At 34.3% G+C, this 22,932-nt stretch overlaps 1 protein-coding gene across 1 annotated transcript in view; it reads left to right on the forward strand.

The window, feature by feature from the left end:
- Positions 1 to 22,621, forward strand: part of GRIK2 (glutamate ionotropic receptor kainate type subunit 2) — a 345,339-nt gene extending 322,718 nt beyond the window's left edge. Inside the window, exons 15-16 of the mRNA XM_041478054.1 lie at positions 7,457 to 7,707; positions 22,182 to 22,621. Of these exons, the coding sequence (XP_041333988.1) occupies positions 7,457 to 7,707; positions 22,182 to 22,346 (416 nt within the window). The 3' untranslated portion in view covers positions 22,347 to 22,621. The remainder of the gene's footprint in view (positions 1 to 7,456; positions 7,708 to 22,181) is intronic.
- Positions 22,622 to 22,932: the final 311 nt, after the last annotated feature.

Below are 22,932 nucleotides of genomic sequence, written 5' to 3' on the forward strand. Positions count from 1 at the left end.
TCTTGGAGGTCTTTTCCAAAATTCATGATTCTATGATTCCATGAGTCTACGGATTGGATTGACAAAGACTCATCTACAAATTTAAAATTTCTCTGGCCTGATACATTGCCCTTAATTAAAAAAAAAAATTGGTGTATAATATCCCAGCACATGGTGTTTCCATGGTTTGCAGTTAGATGCATGCAAGGCCACTTCACACCTCAGCTCATACCCATGATGAAACAGTTAATAGCAAGACATTAATTGTTTAGAGAATTTCCCTTATAGCTTGCCAAAGGATTGGGGTGTTCTGCAAAAGTGTGAAATGAGTTTTCGGGTGGGACAGTTTTGTCATGACCTTACACTTGTCTTTCAACCTAATCTTATCTGCCTGACCAAAATCTTCACATATTCCAGAAACACTTGTAGAATTTCATTAGGCTTTGTTAATTCATCTGTTTATTGTTGGATAGTGTTAGACAAATATTTCTTTCAAAGGAGGCTATATTTGCAAATTCATATGCACATTCATATGTGAATGTCACAGATTTGCAAGGTGAATTGAAAAAAGAAAGCACTGTACAAATATCAAATACTATTATCTGTGGCAAAAAATGATATCATTGATTTTCTCACTAGGAGTTTCAACAAAGATATCTTTCCATTCTACAGCTGTGCAATTCAACAGGGGTAGAGAGATAATAATGTATTATGATAATGACATTTTCAAATTTTTTTTGATTTTAAAAATCATGAAGTGTCTATGAAAAATGTTACTGTCACTCATTTGTTAAATCTAAGAGATGCACTTTAAAGCCGTTTATAATGATAGTTTGAGGAGTGTCTGAAAAAAAACTAACCTGTGTCAAAAAAAAGGTATAGCTGGCAGGCTAATAAAATAATTTAATCATGATCTGCGTATTTAAAACAGTAAAAAATCCATAAACATCTTCATTTTGTTCAGGTTATCTTGGTACTACAAAAAGAGACTTTGTTTTTAGTATTACAGTTGTTATTTTCATGTCTTATTTTAATTATTCATTATAGGCAACAATTATCCTGTTTTGTTTTGTTTTATAATATACTCACTGTGGAGGATTGATATGTTTTAATCTAGTTGCAAATTAATATTTTTAAGTATGTTCTTTTCCCTGTCCTAAAACAATAAGTACTTATGGACTGAGAATTACTTAATGGCTACTGTACTTCCAACTCCCAAATATTCATCTAACTTTGATATCAATTATTTTGTATATTTATGTCTTGGAAAATAATATGTAACAAATCTTAGCTATATATATATCCATCTTGGTTACATTTCAGCTTTATATACCTACATGAGCTTTAAAACAATGGTTCCATGAAGAAATGACCAGAAATTAGCCTCAGTTGGGAATGGTTATGAGTGTGAAGAAGTGAAAACAATTAGAGAACACACCACCTGAGAAAGTGTCTTGATTACATTTAGCATAAAATACTGATTTTAAGTGTTCCCTGACTTACCAGAAACTTGTCTTTTCCAAGCTATACATGTAGCTCAAAGATTAATACATTGATATGTATATACAGACATGCATATATATGTGTATGTATGTATGTGTGTAAGTAAAGGTGTAGTGAGCAGGTTTGGTTTGGATTTTGTTTTGAATGTTTGCAGTTTTAATTTAGATATGGGGTAGTTTAGACTGCTAAACATCTAGTTAGACAGTAAACATCTACTGAGGATTTTCCATTAAAATAACAGCAACTTAATGAATATTTTCTGTTTACTCCATGTCTAGTATTAAAATATTATAATCCTAATGTAGCAGAAAGTGTCTGGGTTAAAAATAAGAACCTACAAACAATTATTTTTTTCATCAAAAAGTTGATTTTGAAAATGGAGCCAGGGAATGGGAACTGATAGTATTCCTTTTCTTTCTTCATATACTTCTTGGAGTTTTTAGAACCCACAGATAGGAAGAATGAACCAAGCTACATTGACCCTTCTTTCTGTTGCCTCCTCCCCATCCTGCTTAGAGAAGATAAAGAGGGTTAGGGAGCTGAGGTGGCTGTAACTTTTAAAACAAAAACATTTCTGTGGTGATAAAATAAGTGCTTCTCCTATAGCTAGCACCTAATACTTTCCTACAGCATGTAATAACTGTGACTGTCAGTCTTTATTACTGAGTGCTGACTATATTCTAGATTCCTGGAAGGTTTTTCAGTCCCTGTGATGTATGAGGCTGTAGGAAATAGTTTTCCATGGTTCCTCATAATCTGAACATCTACTCCACAGTTAGGTGTAAACCTCCCATGCTGTTTCTGCCATGCCTATGAGTGCAGTATGCATGACACTTGTAAGAAACTGAACTCCACAGAGTGTGTGACAGCTATCTCCTAGGAAGGAATGTCTGTTCCAAAGGACTGAGCTGAATTTTGTCTTGTAAAAGTAAAAGGAAGCCTTTGCCATAGTAACAGATGGGCAGGGATAGTAGAACAATAAAAACCTCAAAACTTTCAAGCATGATATCACTAAGCATGCAAGCAGTTTGGTGGCAGACCATTTAGATTGTGGTTCTTGACAGAGCTAAGTGATTGGATAAGAGAGATGTTGTTATGGTAAGCTTAAATGATTCACCCATTCCCAGTAGTATAAATGGTGTTAATCAGCATTCTTATGGAAATTTCAGGCATGCTTACACTGGAGTGAGACTGTGATGGCAGTATATTGCATTTACACACAAACCACCTTTAGGATAGATAGATCAAGGTGGCATAATCACAACAGGAATGGGTTCATGCTGAAAAACGAACTCAAAACAAATAAGACAGAATGCTTCCATTCTGAGTTTGGTGCTTTTTCCTTTCAACTGGTAAAACTAGAACTTGAACTGGTTGTTTTGTTCATTGCATACTAGTCACATACCACCTCAAACCTAGATATCTTTCCTGTTATATGTGGCTTTATCCTTCCCACAAATATTTTACTACTGAAAGAAGTTCTAAATTATCTAAATTTTGTACCTAGGTTCTGAATATATTGGTGTATTCCTAACAATCTTTGTCTTTTGCTTAGACCAAGTACACAGAATATGAAATAATGTTGCCAGATAAATAGAACTGTCTTGGGATTTTGAATAACAAAAGAAAAAAAAAATCCCAGAAATAAAAGATGGTCTCTGTGTAGTCATAATGTATTTTTCTTATCTAGAAAATCAAAAGTAACATATAAGTATGTTTTGTGGACATATTTAAAAACATTAGGCAATTCATAGTCATTCCTTTTGGTAAAATGGCCCTGGCATGATGGAGCAAAAATTTCCTGGCTCAAAATTTTCTTATCAAAGGAGTTAACAGAATGCTGCTCTTCCTTTTGATTTACTTAAAGTCAAAATCTGTTCTGTATGTCCCAATATGCTCCAGCTGCTTTCATATGATAGAATGAGTAAAACAGACTGAAAGTAACCAGGCAGGAGATTTTACTAAGTTAAAATCTAGTAGGAAGCATTTTCAAGACCAGTTAGATCAGCAGAATTCCAAAATACTAATCTGTATGCAGTGAAGCCTCAATATAAAAAGCTTATGTGTTCATAATTTATGTTTAAACATATCATTATGTGCATAAATCTTTACATACTGAGACTTAAGGGCAGAAAACATATCTATGTATAGCTTCTGCAGTAACTCTGGGAGACTGTTAGTTTTGTAGAGATGCTTTAGAAAAAGGTGTTTTATGCAAATATTCATTTTTATTGTAAACTTTTGTAAGCAGGTAACTGCAACTAGAAATTATTGCTTCCTCTCTTGAGGTTGTTGAACTTGTGCAGGAAGGAAGAAACATCTCTATAATCTATAACAGAAGGGTTTAAAATTATTCTGGCAGAAATTCTCATTCCTGTAAACAGAAGTTAGAAGAGGATTAACAAATAACTTATAGATTATATTCTGTAGATCCTCCAGTCTCAGTTTGTCATGGTAATAAATAATCAGTTGATAGGGAAATAAAAGAGGTAGAAACCAACAAAAAAGAGGGAAGAAAAATTCAGATATTTCCATACTGGTCTTTTGCCTTTCTCTTCACTCACTGGAATACTATGCACTCAGTTTTTTCCTCTGATTTTGGAAGAGCATGTTAAAAATCAGTCTCTGTTCCCTCCCTGTTTTCCCCCCCTGCACAGACTTGAAATATGGGGGTTTTTTTTCAACTGCTTTTTCTTTGCATTGAAGGTTGAGATGTGAAGTTTCTATTTCTTCATGTTTCAGAGCTTTATTCTCTTTTTCTTTTATTTTTCTTTCTTTTTTCCTTATGCTTTTTTACTCCACTCTTATTCATACTAGGTATGAATTTTGCAAATTCATATATAGGTAGGTATTTTGCAAATTCATATCTATTGTCTGTGAGTATTAGAGTTTCTATTTCACTTTTATGGCTTTTTTGCTTTTGTTTTGAACACTAAATTCTCTTTAATGAGGATTTAAACAAAATTATATTAAACACTCTAGATTTAAAAGTATAAAAAGCAGGACATGGGCTTCTTACAACACCTCATTTTAGGGCTTGAGTCATCTTTCATTCATGTGATGAGAGTGATAGGGAAAATTACCTGAAAATGTCAGAAATCTTTTGCATTTACTTGCTAACATTTTTCAGTTCTGCAGGAAAAACAGCTGTTGCATCCAGAGTGTAATCTGGGTGCCTTGATCACATTCTCTATTTATTGATTCTTACTTTTTATGTTGCCTTTGTCATTCACAGTGTCTGTGATACTTTTAGCCACTTCAGGCGCTTCTGGGTGGATTTTCCATTGCTGGGACTTGCAGTCCTGTTTGTAAGAGAAAAAAAGGCTAGGAGAAAATCTAGTCAGAGAAAAGAATACTGTTCATATGCTTCCTTTGTTCTCTTAAGTCAGTATAAATAGAATTGTCTGAATTGTCTACTTGAGTCAGTATAAACAGAATTAAAAATTCCTTTTCTCAAAGTATCAGATCATTAGGTGTACTCAATATTTGCTGCAAAATGAAAACCTATGAATTTAGAACATTCTAAGTCCTTCAGAACTGGAATAGAACTACAGCATTCAATGCTAGCTTTTACATGGGTATAAATTTTTAAATGCTTGATTTAACAGCAGTCATATATCGATCCTTACTTGTGACAGGATCACTTCTTAAACAGGATAATAAGGTATAACAAATATAAACATTGCAATAGAAAGGCCCTGTAATCCATTCCAGAATTATTTGTGTAAATTTTGCAAACCACCAACAGTAATACAAATACTATTGAACTTAAACACTATTAGCTGTGTGCTTCTAATGCAACCTTCATAAACTTAAGCAATTGTAGCCTGTATTAGGCCATGCTTTATTGTTTCTGTCCACGAATTCCTCAGTTAATTAATTTTTTAACTGCTTCAAATAGATTAGAATTGTAAGTGTAAAAATCTGATCCCCAGAAAATATAAATAATACATGAAGAATAGATGGTACTCACTATATTTAGACCAACAGAGAGTGTAGAAACAAAATGCAAATCAGTTTAATTAGAAAGCAGCCTGTCAGATCAGAAGACAGCTTAAACTAAGTCCAAGACTATTTCTCTGAATCTAATGTTATTTAAGTTGTTGTTGTTAAATATTTATATGCAGTGTAATGTTGAAAATATCCCCAAAAGATTACAGAATGCACTTATATTTCCCCAGGCTCTTGTGGACTAATCACTTCCTTCTTCCCTCTGACTGAAGCAACATGTCAAGTATAGGGTTTTGCAGAATTCCAGCATAATCAGGATGGTCTGAAATGGTGTGACTTAGGCCCCTGAATGCACAAGAGAGTAGAAAGAGTTTCTTTTCCTTTTTTATGCTTCCTGTATGGTCCAGTGCAAACACAGTTTACCTCCTAGCACAAAACATCATCCTTTTCTAAGAATAGATGATAAATGCACAAGTCCTTGCAATTTAAATACTTTGAGGATGGCTCTTCACATCTTTTATTCTTGAGTGAAGGAAAAGGTGCTTTTGTATTTTGTAATTAGCAGTTCTTTCTATGTTCTGTACTGGAACAGCAGCTCTTTGTTATAAGCTTTCTTCTCAGGATAAGTTCTAGATATGTAAAAAGAATTTGAAGAAATATAGAATAAGTTAAAAGAAATTTTAAAAAAAATATTCATGTTTTCCAACAGTTTTAATACTATAAAACATCTTATCCATGCATTTCTTCAGCTCCTCACAGCTGATCATAGTGCATTAAATAGTTAAACAGGCAGCATCTCTCTAGCAGATACAGAGGATTTTTTCCAAAGGTAAAAAGTTAATGAAAATGTATTTTATTACTCAGCTGAAAGAAACCCTAAAATCTATAGCCAGTAAGTAGCATTATTATGATAGAGAGAAAAAGAGGAGGGATGCATTATAGAATTGCATTCATATCAACCAAAAGAGGGGATGCCATGCCTTTTCATCTACTCTTTTTCTTCCTTTCCTGAGATTTCTTAACCACTTTAATGAAGAGTCTTTTGTTCCTGTTTTCAAAGGACAAGAAAAATGATGGCTTTGTTCTCTACTTAAACATTGCACAAGTCTTAATAGAGAAAGCACTTCTAACTGACATGATTTACTCTCTAACATTCAGAAAATAAGAACTTTCTTCATTGTCATTATTCAATTATCAATGTACATTTTAAAATACCCATCGAGAAGCCCTTATGCACAATGTAAAGAAAAAAAGATTACATGCAAAGATATGACACCAGCCTTTGAAATACTGAAATGTTCAAAAGCTACAAAATTATCATGTCATTTTAAAATAATGAATTATGAGAAAGAAATATATCAAAATATGAGAATTTACATCCTTGTTATCCAGACACACTGAATCTTATCCTTCTGAATTTCTTGATACCTGGTACTGAAACTTAATAAGTGCTTGGTGAAAGGTGTTTTAAGTGCCTGAAAATCTATCAAATAAGGACTTTTGTGGGTTTGTCCTGAAGCATAAATTGTTTCTCCCCTGTTTAATAAAGTGGCAGGATGAAGTGTTAATTAAATATTAGAACTTTTATTAGCTTTATATTAGCAAGCTATGAAGCAACGGCCTGTAGATTTACGTATATTAGACTAAATCTAATGAAGCTCATTTAAAAACTTATTGCGAAAAATTGAAAAAATTGAAAGAAGAATGCTCTTTGACTGAGTATAATATTTGGGCACGAAGAAGTTTGAGACCATGGGACTAAATGTGATAGGAATTGTTGCATCTAGTGGCCTGGCTTACTGGCAACACCAGCTGGATCAAGTTTTCAGGATATATAATTGTGTGAGCAAACAGGTTTGTATTTATGTGACCAGTGTGATTGTGTCAAGAAGCAAATGACTTTTTGACTATTATGGCTGTGAAAGATATAGTTTTTCATGAGCTATTATTTATTCTTGTTTGGAATAAATAACATTTCATGTAATATATACCATGCGATATTTCTCCTCTGTGTTCTCTTCAGGTTCTCCATATAGAGATAAGATCACTATAGCAATTCTTCAGCTGCAGGAAGAAGGCAAGCTCCACATGATGAAAGAGAAGTGGTGGAGAGGCAATGGTTGCCCAGAAGAGGAAAGTAAAGAGGCCAGTGCTTTGGGAGTTCAGAATATTGGAGGAATCTTCATCGTGCTGGCAGCAGGATTGGTGCTTTCTGTCTTTGTGGCAGTTGGGGAGTTTTTGTATAAATCAAAAAAAAATGCCCAGTTGGAAAAGGTAAATATTGTCATTACCTGTTTATTTTATATTTGTGGTCTATTTATATAATACTTTAAACATTTTGTGACATTTAGTGAAATGTAGGTGATGCATACTTATTGTTTATTCTTATAGTAAAGTATTTGTATAACAAAGGATGACAACAAAATATCCAAAGTTTTACATTTACAGCTTTTAATTTTTCTTCAATGTGTTTAATTGTAGCCAGATTTCAGGACAAGTGACTATTTCTCCTCTTATTCAAGCCTGAAAAAAGACAGCTTTTTACTCCTGGAAGTTCACTGCAGTTAATTTTATGGATGAAGAAGAAATCTGAAACTGTAATGGGAAACAAATTAATCTCCTACAGATAATTCTGATTTGCAAAAGACAAACTCTCTGTAGCTCAAAGTCAAAGTCTAAAAATGTCTCTATAGAAATGTTCTTTATAGGAATTTATACTTGCAAAGTTGTCCTGGTAACATCTGGAAAAGATTACATCAGCATGATTCCTTTTTTGGTGGGTTTACTACTGATATAATGTCCTGTAATTTCAAACTGACCCAATATTGAAAATCCTATTGTTAACTTGTTGTGTACTTGCAGTTTATACAACCAGAATACTGTAAATGTGCTAAGACTAATAATATATTGAAAAAACTTGTAGCTGAAATTATCATTTTTTGCATAATAATTAAATAAATCTTTATATATGTATGTGCCCATGTCTAAACCTAAAATAAAATAGTTTATTTTTTTGCTGTGGCAAAATCTGAATTTTAAATATTAAGGAAATTATTGGATTTTGCTAGGTCTTTTTGATTTTTACTTTTGAGGAGATTGTGACCTATGACAATTTTAAAATTCATGTTTAGAAACGTAATTTAATACAATCAGTAGTAAATCCAAAAGACATATTTATATTGGTATTTTTCCAGATGATGCTAGTGAGCTTTTGTAACTTGAATCATTACTCAGAAAATTTACTATTTGTTTTGCTTCTTTTGAGGCAACATTTTGGTACTCAAGTTTCCTGTTATAAATATATTGTTAAGAATTTTTTTCTAACACACACTAAGGCAGTGTGAGGTTTCAAGGTCCTAAACACTGTTTGAACATGGGTACATTCATTTAATTGTTGAAGGACCCTTTAGGTCCTCTTCTTTACAATACTGCAGGCTAATTCCTTCTGTTAACATACTATTGGAATGTTATGTTTCTGAAATTAATTTGTAAGGAAAAATAATACTGGTTACTTAAGAAACCCATGTAAATATCAATAATTTTTATCCACTCCTAAAATGGATATGAGTTTCATATGAACAGCAGTAAAATTTGGTTTAGCTTTTCTAGACTTTTAGCACGCACTCCATTAGAAAAATAGGACTGCTTTGATAATAATTTTGTTACATGAGTTCAGTATTTTACAGGTTGTAAATACTTATGTGACAATAGCAGCATGTTGGAAGTTGTGAGGGGAAGCAAACAGCAACTTTCTAATTAAGGATTTGTTTCCTTTAAGTCCTTTAGTTTGGGGAGGGGGAGGGGGAAGAGTTTGTTTATTTTTGTTTGGTTTGGGTTTGTTTTTTTTTTTTTTTTTTAATTTTTCCTTTATGTTTGGTTTTTCTCACTTGTTTGTTCATTAGTGTTGGATAGAGATAGCAGTAACTGGAGGAATGTGACTTTCAAAAGCATTTGTACCAGAAAGGTTTCATCATCAAGCATTTAGATACTTTTAAAAGTTAGGAATAAATTTGAAGCAGCTGAGTTAAGTCAGGCTTCTCTCCTTTCTCTCCTCCTTGCCTCCAATCATTTACCTTCCATCTCCTCCCTGCTGCTCCCACATACCCTGATATCAGCAGACCACTGAAATTTCACTGCAGTTTTACTTATGGAATGAACATAAGAGGAAGCTGATGCTTGCATCCCTACACATGGCCTACCCCAGCATCCCCTCAACCACCCTTCTTGCAGCACCTGAAGACTTTCAGAAAACATTTTCTTTCAACCTCTCCACGTATAGCAGATCCCCTTTGCCTAGGAGAGGGAGCATCTGTAGCCTAGGGTGAGATGAGGAAACCAGTCTCTACAAGTCCTGCTGAAATGAGTAAACAATGCAAATGGTGCTGCTCTGGATATCCTGTGGGGACAGAAGAGGCACCTGTTTTTGGTGGTTTCATCCCTTAGGAATCAGAGTATCCTTCTGGCATAGTGTTTGTCAGTATTTGGAAAGAGGGAAGATAAAAGGTCATATTAAGAGACAAGGAAGCAAAATGAATCAGAAAACTTCAGCTGCTGAGTATATGGAGTATCCTGAGATATAAGTGGGCATGAGTGGTTTTTAATGTGTACCAAATATTCATTTTTACTTCCAGTGGGGAGGCAATGCAGATTGGAATTGTATAATATAGATATGGAGTTTTATAATTTTTTATGTCACCCTGCTCTTGGAGCTTACGCAGAAACAGAGATATTGTCTGGTGTCTAAATGAAATTTTGAAAGGAATCAAGCTCAGACAAACAACAGATAAAATGGAGTTATTCACTAAAATAAAAAATGTTGCATCTTGTAAGAAAAGATGGCTCAAAACATCCATGCCCCTGATGTGTTTAAAAGTCAGAAGGAAATGTATGACACTCCTGAGACTGTCTGTGAAACAGATGATTTTATGCCACCACAACACTTTCCAGACAGAGGGAAATTCCACTCTTATTGACACCTATCAAAAGCAAAGATAAGCCTGGATGTTATCAAAGTTAGACTGCCAGTCACTGGCACTTACTAAAGCTAGCTTGCTTGAAAAATACGTATCTTAAATTACTAATTATTTTCCAGAAAATCCAGTCATTATGAATATGAAAACAGCTATATATGGATTAAGTTCTGCTACCATTTCTAGCCATTCAAAACTCATTGAGCCTTCAGCAGGGTGGAACTAGGTATGCTTGTGTAAAAATAGCAGATGTAAATTTTATTAATTTTGAACTGTTATGTACTTCAAATAATGTGAATTGAGACTCATACCTTAACTATTAGTTAAAATATGAGTTCATATGCTTCCTGTAGTAAAAAGTACTAGATTCAGTCTCAACATGTACTGAAACAGTAATGTCAACAAAGTATATCTGGAGTTATACAATCAAACCATAACATAAACATCAATTAAATTAATCTCTCTGAAACAGTTATTTATTTATAATTTATTATAAAAGCAATAAAAACAATAAGTACATTAATACTTGTTTATATTTCAAATACATTTACAGGGAAGACAAAAACTATTGAACATTCCATGTTAAATAATTCACTGCTCAGCTGCACAATTGAGTTGAGAAAGATCAGTGTGGATAATTTATCTCACAAGACACAATGACTGAGCTCTTGGAAGAACTGGGCCCAAAGCAGAGATCAGTAGCTAGGAATGTACGTGTGTTAGAGACAGAACTGTTTTACTTACAACTGCAGTTTCCACAGAACAAGAAATTCTGAATGCTGAGCTGTGACCTGTATATGAGACTAACTATGTCTTTGGAGATGGCACAAATTTATCTGGATGACTCTTGCCTGAAATGAATTGAATACAATAATTTAAAACACTTTCTGCAAAATGCTCAAAACATGTTTTTATAATGTAAGGATAGCAGGAATAAGACTTTCTGATCCTAACTGGCTCAAAAATTGATGCAGCTTTAATGAATTGCAGAGTCTTTAGGTTATGGTACAATTTGGTCTTACTAGAAATTAAATGTGGTTTTGCTGTGATTTCTAAGAATCCTGAATTTTCTACCTCACACACATGTTTTAATAATGCTGTAACCTGGTGTGTTTTAGACTGGATAACCCTTCTAGTCTTGCCTGATCCATAGTCTCACTGTTGCCTTCAGAGAAAGTGCTGGGAATGACAAGGGCACATATTCTTGTCTATGGCAGAGTGTTGATATTCCAGTTAGTGCCATGGGAAAGGGCAGAAGGAGATGGTAGGTCAGAGGCTGACCTGACTGCATTCCTGCAGAGCAACCACAAGATGGTGCTTTCTAATTTCTGAGAGGGAAATTTAATTGTCACTTTTAAATAAAATTTACATCGCAATGCTTACCTATTGTTTAATTGCAGCCTTTCTGAAAGTGTTAAAGGCTTGGATTATTTCCCATTGTTTATGATAAAAACATCTAATTATGTAATCTACTTGGAAACATGTTATTATCAGACCTTTTTTATCTAGCCAATCTTGACAATAAATGCTCAGTCATTTGCATTTTGTAATTGCTTTTGCTGCTGAATGACCTTCTCCCTTATTATAACAGGCACTCAGAGGGCAGTGAGTAAGCAAGGTTAGAAACAGAAGCCATTTAAAACAATTACTCTGTCTTTCCTTTTTTTTTTTTTTAATTGATGTACATCAATGCATTATGGGTTTATGTCCATTTCACATATTTAGTTTTGTATAGCTCATATTATTATAGGAAATACCAGGGAAAACATTGATCTTGAAGACCACTAATATTTAGCATACTATATTGATGATTCTCAGTTTGAGAATTTATTGACCTTTCCTTTGATTTTGTGTGTTCAGAGTTTTTTTTTTTTTAAAGTATCCTCTGAGATTATTTTCAATTTCATACCACCCTTAGACAGAGATTAGATACTACTCTAAGAGTCAGCTGTGTGATAGAAACTACATGTGCACTGCTGAAAACATTAGGATGAAATTCACAATATCGATGAAGGCAGTGCCATGGATATATAGACCATTGCTTGTTGTCACCATTGTAAATTGTTGTCCTTCTGCCTATCCTGCTCAGGGTTTCTTTGGAGAGGGTGACATTGGCTGGAGAAGTTATCTGCAAACCTGGTTTTATTGATGTAGTTGTCCCACACCCTTCTCAAGAGGCAAGGAGGGGCCAAGAGCTGAGAGGTTGAAACAGCTGCTGCACTGTGCCCATATGCAGTTACTCGTCATCCTGATTTTGCTTCTCTCAAAAACTTCTGGTTCTCAGTTTGTTTACATGGAGTCAGTGTAAATGCTAACAAGAGTTTATTTTCCAAGGTCCCTTTACAATCTGTTTGTACTAGGATAAGTTTCATTCATTATGTCTTACAATGCTGCTTTTTAGAGCTCATGTCAGCCAAGTGCAAATTTACACCTTTTCCTATACGAAAAAGACTTACAGGGAAAATTTAATAATTGCTGAAATATTGTGATGCTTCTTTGTCAGCAGGACGTATAGAAAGTCAGTATTCTAATCTTTGTTTAAATTGTTATCTCACCAACAGTGCAAAATCATATTTCAATTGTTTTATATAAAAAACTTAAAAGGTTTTAGAATCCTTCTTTTTTACCATGGTATTTTATGGTGTTGTGGTTTGGGTTATTATTTGAAATTTTACGAAATTACAAAATTAGTTCTCACTAAATTAATTTTCTGTACTTTCTCAAAAAATTCAGTTTTACCAGTTTTGCTGGAGTTCAAAAATATTCCTAATAGTTTAATATTAAAAACCTTTGAATTTGGGACAGTAATTTATAATAGTTTTGGAACAGTACCAAAGTAAATCTCAGCCTAGTGATTTTTTTTCCAGGGGGAGAAATGTTCAAAAGATTTTAAAGTTGAAAAGCCTGTTCCTCAGGCTACAAGAAACAAAAGAATGTGGACATTCTTGGTAAATTGAAGTAAAAGCATTGGGATTTATATCCCAAGTAACTTTTTTATGAACCACAGTCAATGATGTAGTTCTGTATTTTTGTGTCACATTTTTTAATGGAGTAACCTCAGAAATTGTAATTTCGGCTGCAAAAAGCAGCAGTTGGGACAGGTCATGGAAGAAAATGTTTTTCCAGCATTAGCACACTGCATTCTACAGATATGCTGTTGGAAAAGTAGGAACTTCTATCATCCTGTAGTCCCCTGAGCACTGTATGAGTATGTACAAACTTGTATGGTTAATTTGTATGTAAGTGTAGAGATTACGTGAATTTCAGGTATTCATTTTAATTAAATACCCTCCTGGAAACCATGTAACTATATATTAGAGAATATTTTGTAAGGGGAGGAATTGTTACAAAACCCAACAAATCAAAACAAACCCTGCCCAAAACCAAAATCCAATCCACACCCCCAAACATTTTAACAGGAGAAAAAAAAAGGATAAAAGCAAGTTACCAACTGTGGCATTTTAAAGTAATTTGCAAACAATAAAATACTAAAACAAATAACTCTATTTTGATTTTTGATTGCAGCTCAACCAGTATCTGTTTGGTAATGGACCTTTTTTCTGAGTTATTTTTAATGTCTTAATTGTGTTTTTCAAAAAACAACTGAAAATATAGGAGCGTATGTAAAGTTGACCAATACATAAATACATAAGTACACAAGTACACAAGTTCCATATTCCTTCAGTCAAAGATCAGAATTAAATTGTAGATCTGAGTTATGGAAGCATTGCATCCGTTATAGCAAATATGGTTCACTTTCACTCATCAGTAGAAAGAAACACATTAGATGATTATTTTCTCCTCTAAAAACATTTTTTCATTCCAGTGGAAAAAATGTTAGATCATAAAGCATTCATGTCTTTCTAATAATTTTTCATTGTCTTCCTCTAAATATTACTTTAGCATATAATATTTTAATATAAAACATTAAACTTTTGATTTTAGTTGATCTGCTATGCTGCAATTAAATGTAGTAGCAAATACAGTTTAGTTCAGCTGACTTATTTACTTTGACTTTTGTATGGTCAGCAAAATAACAACAAGCATTTCTCACTACCTTTTAGATTGAGAAAATATCCTTGACTGTCAGATGAAACCATATAATTGCTGAGAAATGGGTGCTAAAATTTTGACATTATGTACTGCCACATGGCTGTAACAGTGTTTCCAAAACAGTAGAAAACCTTGGCATTAAGTTAATACTAACAGTCTCTCTCTGTTCAATATGATTTGAGGCCATGCTAAATTTCTCACTGAGTTCATACTATCACATTGGACTATAAAACTAGTATAAATTTTTACAGTGAATAAAGTACAGAGGATTTAATCTGAGCAAACTTTGAAAAAAAAGGCTGTTTAGAATTCAGGTAAGAAAGGTTATATTTATTTTCTAAAACATCTCTGTAAAATTAACTATTTATTTTCAAATCGTGTTATACAAAGCATTTTAATCCAGACAGATTGGTATCACACAGCATTAATTACATATCATCATCACTTCCTTTCACCATGCTTGGTGATCAAGAAACCTGACATTCCTTTGACAAGGATGATGATGGATCAAAGATGATTCAACAGGTGAATGACCCTTCACATCCTGTGGCTGAGAATGCCAGATCTCTGGGGACTGACTCAGTGCAACCAGGATCACCTCTGCTGAAAGGCAGAGAAATATCTGCACAGATGTGATTGCAAAATACACACCCATTTACATTGCAGTGGTTATTGTTCTAAACCAGTTAGGCAATGCCATCTATTCTGTTATTTATTTTCTCAGTGACAGTTACATGGCTGAAGTACTATTAATTGATCTCAGTCCTTGTTAAACAAGGACCTGCCAGTCCTGTGTAGCAATTGTCCAGGGACACGAGACAGCAGTACCACGTTCTGGAAGAAGATCTGGACTGGTGTCACAAGGTTTACATGAGTGGAAATTATTGCCTCTGACTGAAACACTAATGACAAATAGCACTTATTGCCACTCTGAGTTTAAAAACACAGACCCAAATCTGGAGAAATATGGGACTGTCAGCCTTTTCCCGAAGAGGAAAAATGAGGATAGAAGATATCTTCTGACTGCTTGCCTTTGCCTGTCCAGCACAGCACCTGTCTCCCTGGGATTAAATTGCCATCACTCCCCTATTTCAGCCAGGCACTGGAAGCTCAAAATGACTGCACGGTCCTGGTCTGACAATAGAGTAGGACTGTGTATCATCTGCGTGTCGATGACACCACAGCCCAAATTATTTCATTATCTCCTCAGTGGCCTCATATACATGTTGAAAGGAGAGATGACAGGATGAAACCTTGTGGAATCCTGCATGAGAGAGAGCCCTCGGGGCTGATGAGCAATTGCCCTATGACATCCTCTGGGATTTCTCTGAGAGGAAAGAGTGGAACCACACAAGTGCAATCCCTTCTGCCCCAGCCTAGGTCCACAGGTGAGTCAGAAAAACATCATGGTCAGTGTGATGGCCAGAAAGGCTGCTGGCAGAGCCAAACAAAACCACTTTGAAAAAAGCTTTCTGCACTAATAGAAGCTCCCCATCAACCACAGGAAGAAGGGTAGTTGTCAGGCTGGAAACAAGGAAAATAGTTTCAGAAGACTTTAAATGAACTCAAGTGTTTCTTTCCTGGAAGTCTGTCATCCACCAGAGTGCATTTTGTTCTGTTAAGAAATAAATTTTAGAATTTGAGAGTGGCAGAATTGTTCTTTGGTGGGGTTTTGTTGCTTGTTTGTTTTATATGGGTTTTTTTTGACACCAGTTGATAATTTATTTAAGGAAAGCTGGAATTTTATTGTCCCACTGGGAGACACTTACAATAAACACAAGATGTCGCCTGAAGTGAGGTCCTGTGTGTCATCTAAGTTCATCTCATAACTCTAAAACTCAGTGAGAAAGAAACTCAGCCTGCAGAAAATTGTTTCAGTGTTGTTTTGTTATAGGAAGGGTCAGTCCCATCAGACTTTTGTTGATCTTCTCTGTCAAATAGCTACTAAAAAGTCCTTGAAACAACCAGCATTCACTTACAGGGTAAAGCACCTCATGCTTCATCAAGCTGTCTGGAACTACTCTGCTGGTGGTGATTTTGTAGATACTACAGTGAACACAAAGCTTTATCTGTGGAATTCAAATTTTCATTTTGCTTGATATTATTGTCTTCATTTGAGTGGGCAATGAAATTTCTGTTTCATATAAGTAACATATATTTTGGTCTATAATATATTTTGGTCTGTAAATAACTTCCTAAAATGTTTGCTTGTTCCATTTTTACAAAAATGCCAAATAATTGCTTTATTGAAAATTGAGAATATACTGGTGATGTGTTCAGGTAATTGGTGTGAATTTAGTCTGGAGTGTACTTGTGCATTATACTTGCTATGGATTTAAACTGTACTGCATCAGAAAAGTCAGTGGCAAAATATTTTTAATGCAACTATATTATGCATATATAGAAATGTTTAGTATGCACATCTGCAACCTTTGATCTACCATCATGTTTAAGAATACATATATAACTAAACAACCTTAAAGTTGGATCATTACAAGTACACTTCAACTTCGAAATGCTTGTACTCCAATTACTGTGATAAATGTTTTCACTTTTTCTGAGGGTATTTTCTCTTTATTTTTTCATCTCTTTGTGATCCTAAGCCAACATTTTGATAGAATTTGTTTTTCTGTCTAGAGGGTTTAAGATTGACAGGTTTTCCACATTCATATTTAAAATTCCTGAAGGAGTGGCATGGGAATCAGAAAGTGATTAGGAAGGAGAGTCAGGGTAGGACTGTGCATTCATTCTCAGCTAACTTCAAGACAAAAAGCAGTTTGATTGCTATGTCCTCCTGGATGCTAGAACAATGACCCATAACACAAAGAGACAATACAGGATTACTGCTGTTACTGCTTTAAGATAATTAAACAAATCTTCAAGTAATGTCTGATGGACAAAACTGGAAGTAATGAACTTCTCAGTAAATCTTAGATCCTTTTATTGAATGCTGACAGTGATCTTTATATTATCTCCATCAAAGAAGGGAAAAATATAAACCAGCAATTGGAGATTTTTTAAAATTTAAAGCATAGTACTAATCACCTAAATCAGAATGTTTAGAGTGGTGCAGGCATGCTGTTCTCTCCTCCTGTTGTTCTTTTTAGACTGTTAAAAGAAAAATCTATGGTGATAGTCTCATAATTATGTGTCTAACAAATGTTATTGTGAATTCTAATTACCTTTCTAAATTCCCATAAAGCAAAATAATGAAAGCAGTGTAAGTATTATCTACCTTTCATATTAATATATGTGTGCAAAACCACGTTTTTTGTCTCATGTAGTAAAGCCATGCATAAGCTGTCTAACCAGCTTGTAAGCTTGTAAGCAGTGGTAACATTCTGCAAAATTCTCATCTTGATTTTCCATGACTTGTGAGATGTCAGCTGTGGCAAAGACTGTCAGAGGTGTCAGTTACTTCTTTATTCATCTTAAGGAGATGAGCTTTTTTCAGAATTGTTTTGTGTTTGCAGGTTAAGAACTACAGTTCTGATTAAAATGATCTTTTGTACACTTTTTTTGTAATGTTTTATCATGATATGCTGCAACAAAACAGAAACACTTATGTGCACTATGGTTTAGAGAGCTGTATGCTGTCCTTAAATTCTTGTAGCATTTGATTATATCTAAGATGACTTGGAGGCAGCATTTACTTTCTGGTAGCATTTAAGAAGACAACTTAAGATTTTGTAAGGGTTAGTGAAAAATCGATAATAACTGATGTTCTTGTAACATGCCTGCAGTGTGGAAGGTAAGTTGGGAGCAAGAGGTTATTTTCTTTGAATTAAGTGGAGAGTCTTGTAATATACAGTAAAGTGCTCAATTCCATGATGGACAACAGTTTTGAAATGTAGCCTTTCAGTTCTGTAAACATTATGCTCTTTTCCCTTAGCAATTGAATAGAAAGGATCAAGACATTGGATTATCTTTTCTAAAATCACACCTGAAAATGTCTTCTATCTGTCACAAAAAAATAAATTCTAGTTTTCATGTCTTATTATTCAAAAAATTTTATCCTAACATTGAAAGAAAACAAAGTTTAGCCGTATAGAAAATAGAGACTACAGAGATCAGAATTGAAATTAGACAAAAATGTTTTTAATTTCAATTAAAAAAGTTAACCATAAATACTTTCTAAAATTTAGTGAATATTACTTTATTAATATGTGTGAAAACTCTTCCTTATATTTCTCAGATAGAAAAGAAAAAAAAATATCTGAATCTTAAACTCTTACATAGCCTTGAAATTGCATTTTTAAAATACATGACTATTTTAGTAAGTGAAATTTTAAACAAGCAAACAAATAGAAGATATATAACAATAGTCTTAATCAGAACCAATATTTTTATTCCCATATGCGCATACAAGATCACATAAAAATTTATAAAAAATAATTTGAAAACATAAAATGGAAGAATATATAAAATAACTCTCAGAGTTATGGTATCTGCTTTATTAAGACTGTCAGTCATTAAAACATTTCCCTTTTAATGAGTTTTCATATCCATGTAAAATGTGTTGTCAGGTTTCTTGAGATATCATTTTCAGGGAATTTCAGAATGTTGACATGTATCTTCTCACCTCTTGGATGTTGGTTGTAATCCATTTCTTGCTGATATTACTTAAAAATTAATGTCATATGCAGATTTTTGCAATGGTTCTGGTGGATTGATTCTACTTGAAAAGGATTTGTTCTAGTTTGGCACTCTTTTTAGATGCCTTGGCAAAAAAAAAAAAAAGACAAAGAGCACAATCTTTAAAGTTTTAAGAGCTAATGCATCATTTTAAAATTTAGAAGGATTTTGTTCCTCAGAATGTTTTAGCTAGGTCTTTAATTCCAGAGGTGAGAGCCATACCATGGCTACAAGTGGTGTAGTGCTGAGTTGCACCATTTACTTCTTAATGTGTTCTCTATGAAATTCCTGAGCTATATGCTAGGTTCCTCACATAGTGGAAATGCCAAGATCTTCAAGCCTTAGCAATTTAGCCTTTAAGCCATTAGGGAATACTAAATTAAATCTTGCCCTTTTAAAATATTTCAGGGTTAATTTCAATTTCAGAATCATAATGGCAGTTTTGATCTTAAGCAACAGCACTTTATTAGAAAAAAGGGAAAGTTTAAGAGAATTGAATATTTTCTTTCAAAGTATAGCAGGATAAGGAGGTACAGTTTTCTACTTTCTACACAAAGATCAGCAAAGATACCTCATGCATTAAGATCTGACATATTACATTCAGACCATTCAATCAGGAATTTTAGCCACCTCATTCACACAAAAAAAGCTGTCTTGGTTGTCAACCCAGTGCACATTGCAGAGCTCTCTTCCACCAGAAATGCCAAACTTTTGCCTCTGAAGGACATGTACTTGGCTCTGAACCAGAGAAATATACCTTCTCCTTTGGATTCACAACTTAAACTTTTCTTAGTTGTAGGTGGTAAAATCATTTCTGCTGTAAGTTGAGTAGGCATTATTCCTTTATTTCAAACTCAGCAGGAGAAAGAAATGCTTCAAAGGAAGTGTATCACACCCAGAGCGAGATTATAGTTTCCTTCACTTCCTACCTGCCCATTTCCTTATTCATGCAAAGGGTTAGGGAAGAGGACATTTGTTCAGGCTTTGTTGGATTCATGCTCAGTTCTAATTCCTAATTAAGATAACTCATATTTGCACTCTTCTGCACAAAATGGAATTTTATGTAAAAATATTGAAGTTCTCAGTGAAACAGGAGCTACTACTGAAGTCCTTCCTCTGCTGCTGTGTGGTCTCATCCCTAATCTACAGAACAGCTCATGTTTTCCCTGTCTCCCTTTCTCTCTCTATGCCTCTGTTAACTGCTACCATGCCAATTGGAACATCAGTAAGCAGCAACTGCAAGTGACTTTACCTTGGAATGGTCTAATGCCTGTAGGTTATTTATAGCTGTTTACTGAGACACAAGCTTAAATCTCTCTGGCAGAAGATGCTATTATATTGACATTCTTAAATGTGACTTGTGTTCAGCCCTAATTCTCCAGCTGATGGCTTGCTGCACTGAAGAAAAGGGTATCTGCCACATATTCTTCTTTATCTGTTGCCACACTTTTTAAGGAACTTGCCTTGTTTGGTCCTTTCAGAGCATACCTATTGGATTGATAACCATGCATGGAGAACTGGAATGTGAATTCTAATAGGATCCACAACTAAGCCAAGCACCAATGTGTTTCACAGAATTTCTACTATTGCCAAATGACAAGGCTGTAAAATTTAATGGGAAAAGCTGAGTGCCTTACTGTTTTCAGCCCTGTAGGCTGGAAGCTGAATGCAGATTTTATGAATGCAGTTTCAATCTAGGTTCTCAGTGAACTGGGTAGGGTGAGATGTTTAAATATTTTCTGGATCTAATCACCAAGCTTCAGGTTTGTATGAATAATGAAGATATAACAGTTCAGAAATGAAGCAGGGTTTTTATTTGAAAGCCAAAGGAGACAATTATATATTGACTACCACTAATCAAAAAAAATCAAAAAATGGTCATGAGATAGTTAGAGTAATTCTAGGTGGTTTGACTTTTTGGTTCTTGTTCGATAGGTTGTTTGTTTTTCATTTGTTCATCTGCCTTTTTTTCCTGATCATGTCCCTGGCCTGGAGATTAGTTATTAAGAGAGAAAAATGCAAAGGGTTAGACCACACCTCAAATTTGCTTTGGCTGAGAGCAATTGTCAGAGGCTTGTTTTAACATCTCATCTTCTGGGATTATTAAGTCAGTATATTTCTCCATTACCTGGAAAATGCTTAAGTTAAACTATGATGCCAAGCCCAAAAGTGAGTTTTTTTCTTACTGCCATATGTCATTTGATACTCCAGTTCTCACACTGAAGAAGGTTAATTGCTCAACACATCATTAGCAGTTGAAAATTCAGTCAGACTGAGGGAATAGAGCTTTTATTTTACTTTTAAAATTGCTTGCACTGCAAAGTAGAAAAAGAGCTTTGAGGATTTGATGTAAACATTAATAAATTTTTTAATAATACACTAATACACTTTTCATTAAGATCAATGAATCTGAATTGCTGTGGTTTTTTGTTGTTTTTGTTTGTTTGTTTGTTTGTTTTGGTTTTTTTTTTTTTTTTTTTTTTTTTTGCAAACACATACTCCTTAAACGATAATCAGTAGCGGTAAAAGTGTTTATATACAAATGATATAAATTATGGAGTAAATATCAGTTTTCAGTAATACATCTAGATTTTAACATTGTTTAAAGATGAATTCAGGCAAACTTCCTATACTAAAACTTCATTTTTTGTGGAAGAACTCTCACTTTATCCCACAGAAATGTGATTATTATTTTGAAATATGGCTAAGGAGATTCTACTGAATGCCTAACAGATATGTAACATACAGATACTGTACTGTAAAGCTGACATGTTGACAGAAAATCTGCTTGAAGTAGTTTTATGTAACATATGCATCCAGATTTAGTACCTGCCAGAAAAACAATTGTACAGATAAGGTGATTTTTACACTGAGTCATCACAGTTTGATAAGTAATTTTAATTATTATTAAATAGTAATATGCATATACAGTGATGCATATAATAAGGCCAGCAATTCGTTTTGAGCTTCAGACTGGGACAAAGCAAAGAATGACAAGTGTGTGCCAGTACAGTGAATCTGTTTCTAGACATTGCAGTTAGTAATTTCTTACAGCTATTTCTTTTCTTGTTCCTTTATTTCCTTCTGTAGAGGTCCTTCTGTAGTGCCATGGTAGAGGAGCTAAGGATGTCTCTGAAGTGTCAGCGTCGATTAAAACACAAGCCACAGGCCCCTGTTATTGTGAAAACAGAAGAAGTTATCAACATGCACACATTTAACGACAGAAGGTTGCCAGGCAAAGAAACCATGGCATAGAGCTGGGAAGCCAAATAACCCAAGCACAAACTGTCGTCTTTTTTCCAAACAACCTTGCGAGAATGTTTCCTGTGGAAATATGCAAGAAGTGCAAAATAAAATGAGTTACCTCATGCCGCTGTGTCTATGAACTAGAGACTCTGTGATCTCAGCAGTTGCAATGGCCAGACTCGAATCACAAGCATCATGGATCAACCAAGTTATGCAGGGTTACACTGTTTGTCATGGGTTTTCACCATTCTGAATGAATGAATGTTCCATGTGAGTTTTGTGGCTGGTTTCAAATGCAGTCTCAGTGAGAAGTTACAGGTTCCTTTTGAAGTTCAACAGTTGCCAGAAAAGGGAGAATAAATGCCCGAGATGATACAAACCACAGACAGAGTCTAGTAAAAGTAATGTCTCAGAACTGTAGTGGAACAAGAAACCATATGTTCTTCCCAGCACAGAAAAGTTGGTAACTGCTGGTAGACTGAAACTACCAAGTGGACAAGGCAATGGATCATCCTGGATGGAAGAAATGTTAAAAGTGAAGAAACATGAATCCCATGAATACAAGAATAAATATGAGGATGCTCACCTGCTTTTT

The sequence above is a fragment of the Pyrgilauda ruficollis genome, unplaced genomic scaffold, assembly GCF_017590135.1.
Source record: "Pyrgilauda ruficollis isolate IOZ18807 unplaced genomic scaffold, ASM1759013v1 scaffold43, whole genome shotgun sequence".
NCBI lineage: Eukaryota > Metazoa > Chordata > Aves > Passeriformes > Passeridae > Pyrgilauda > Pyrgilauda ruficollis.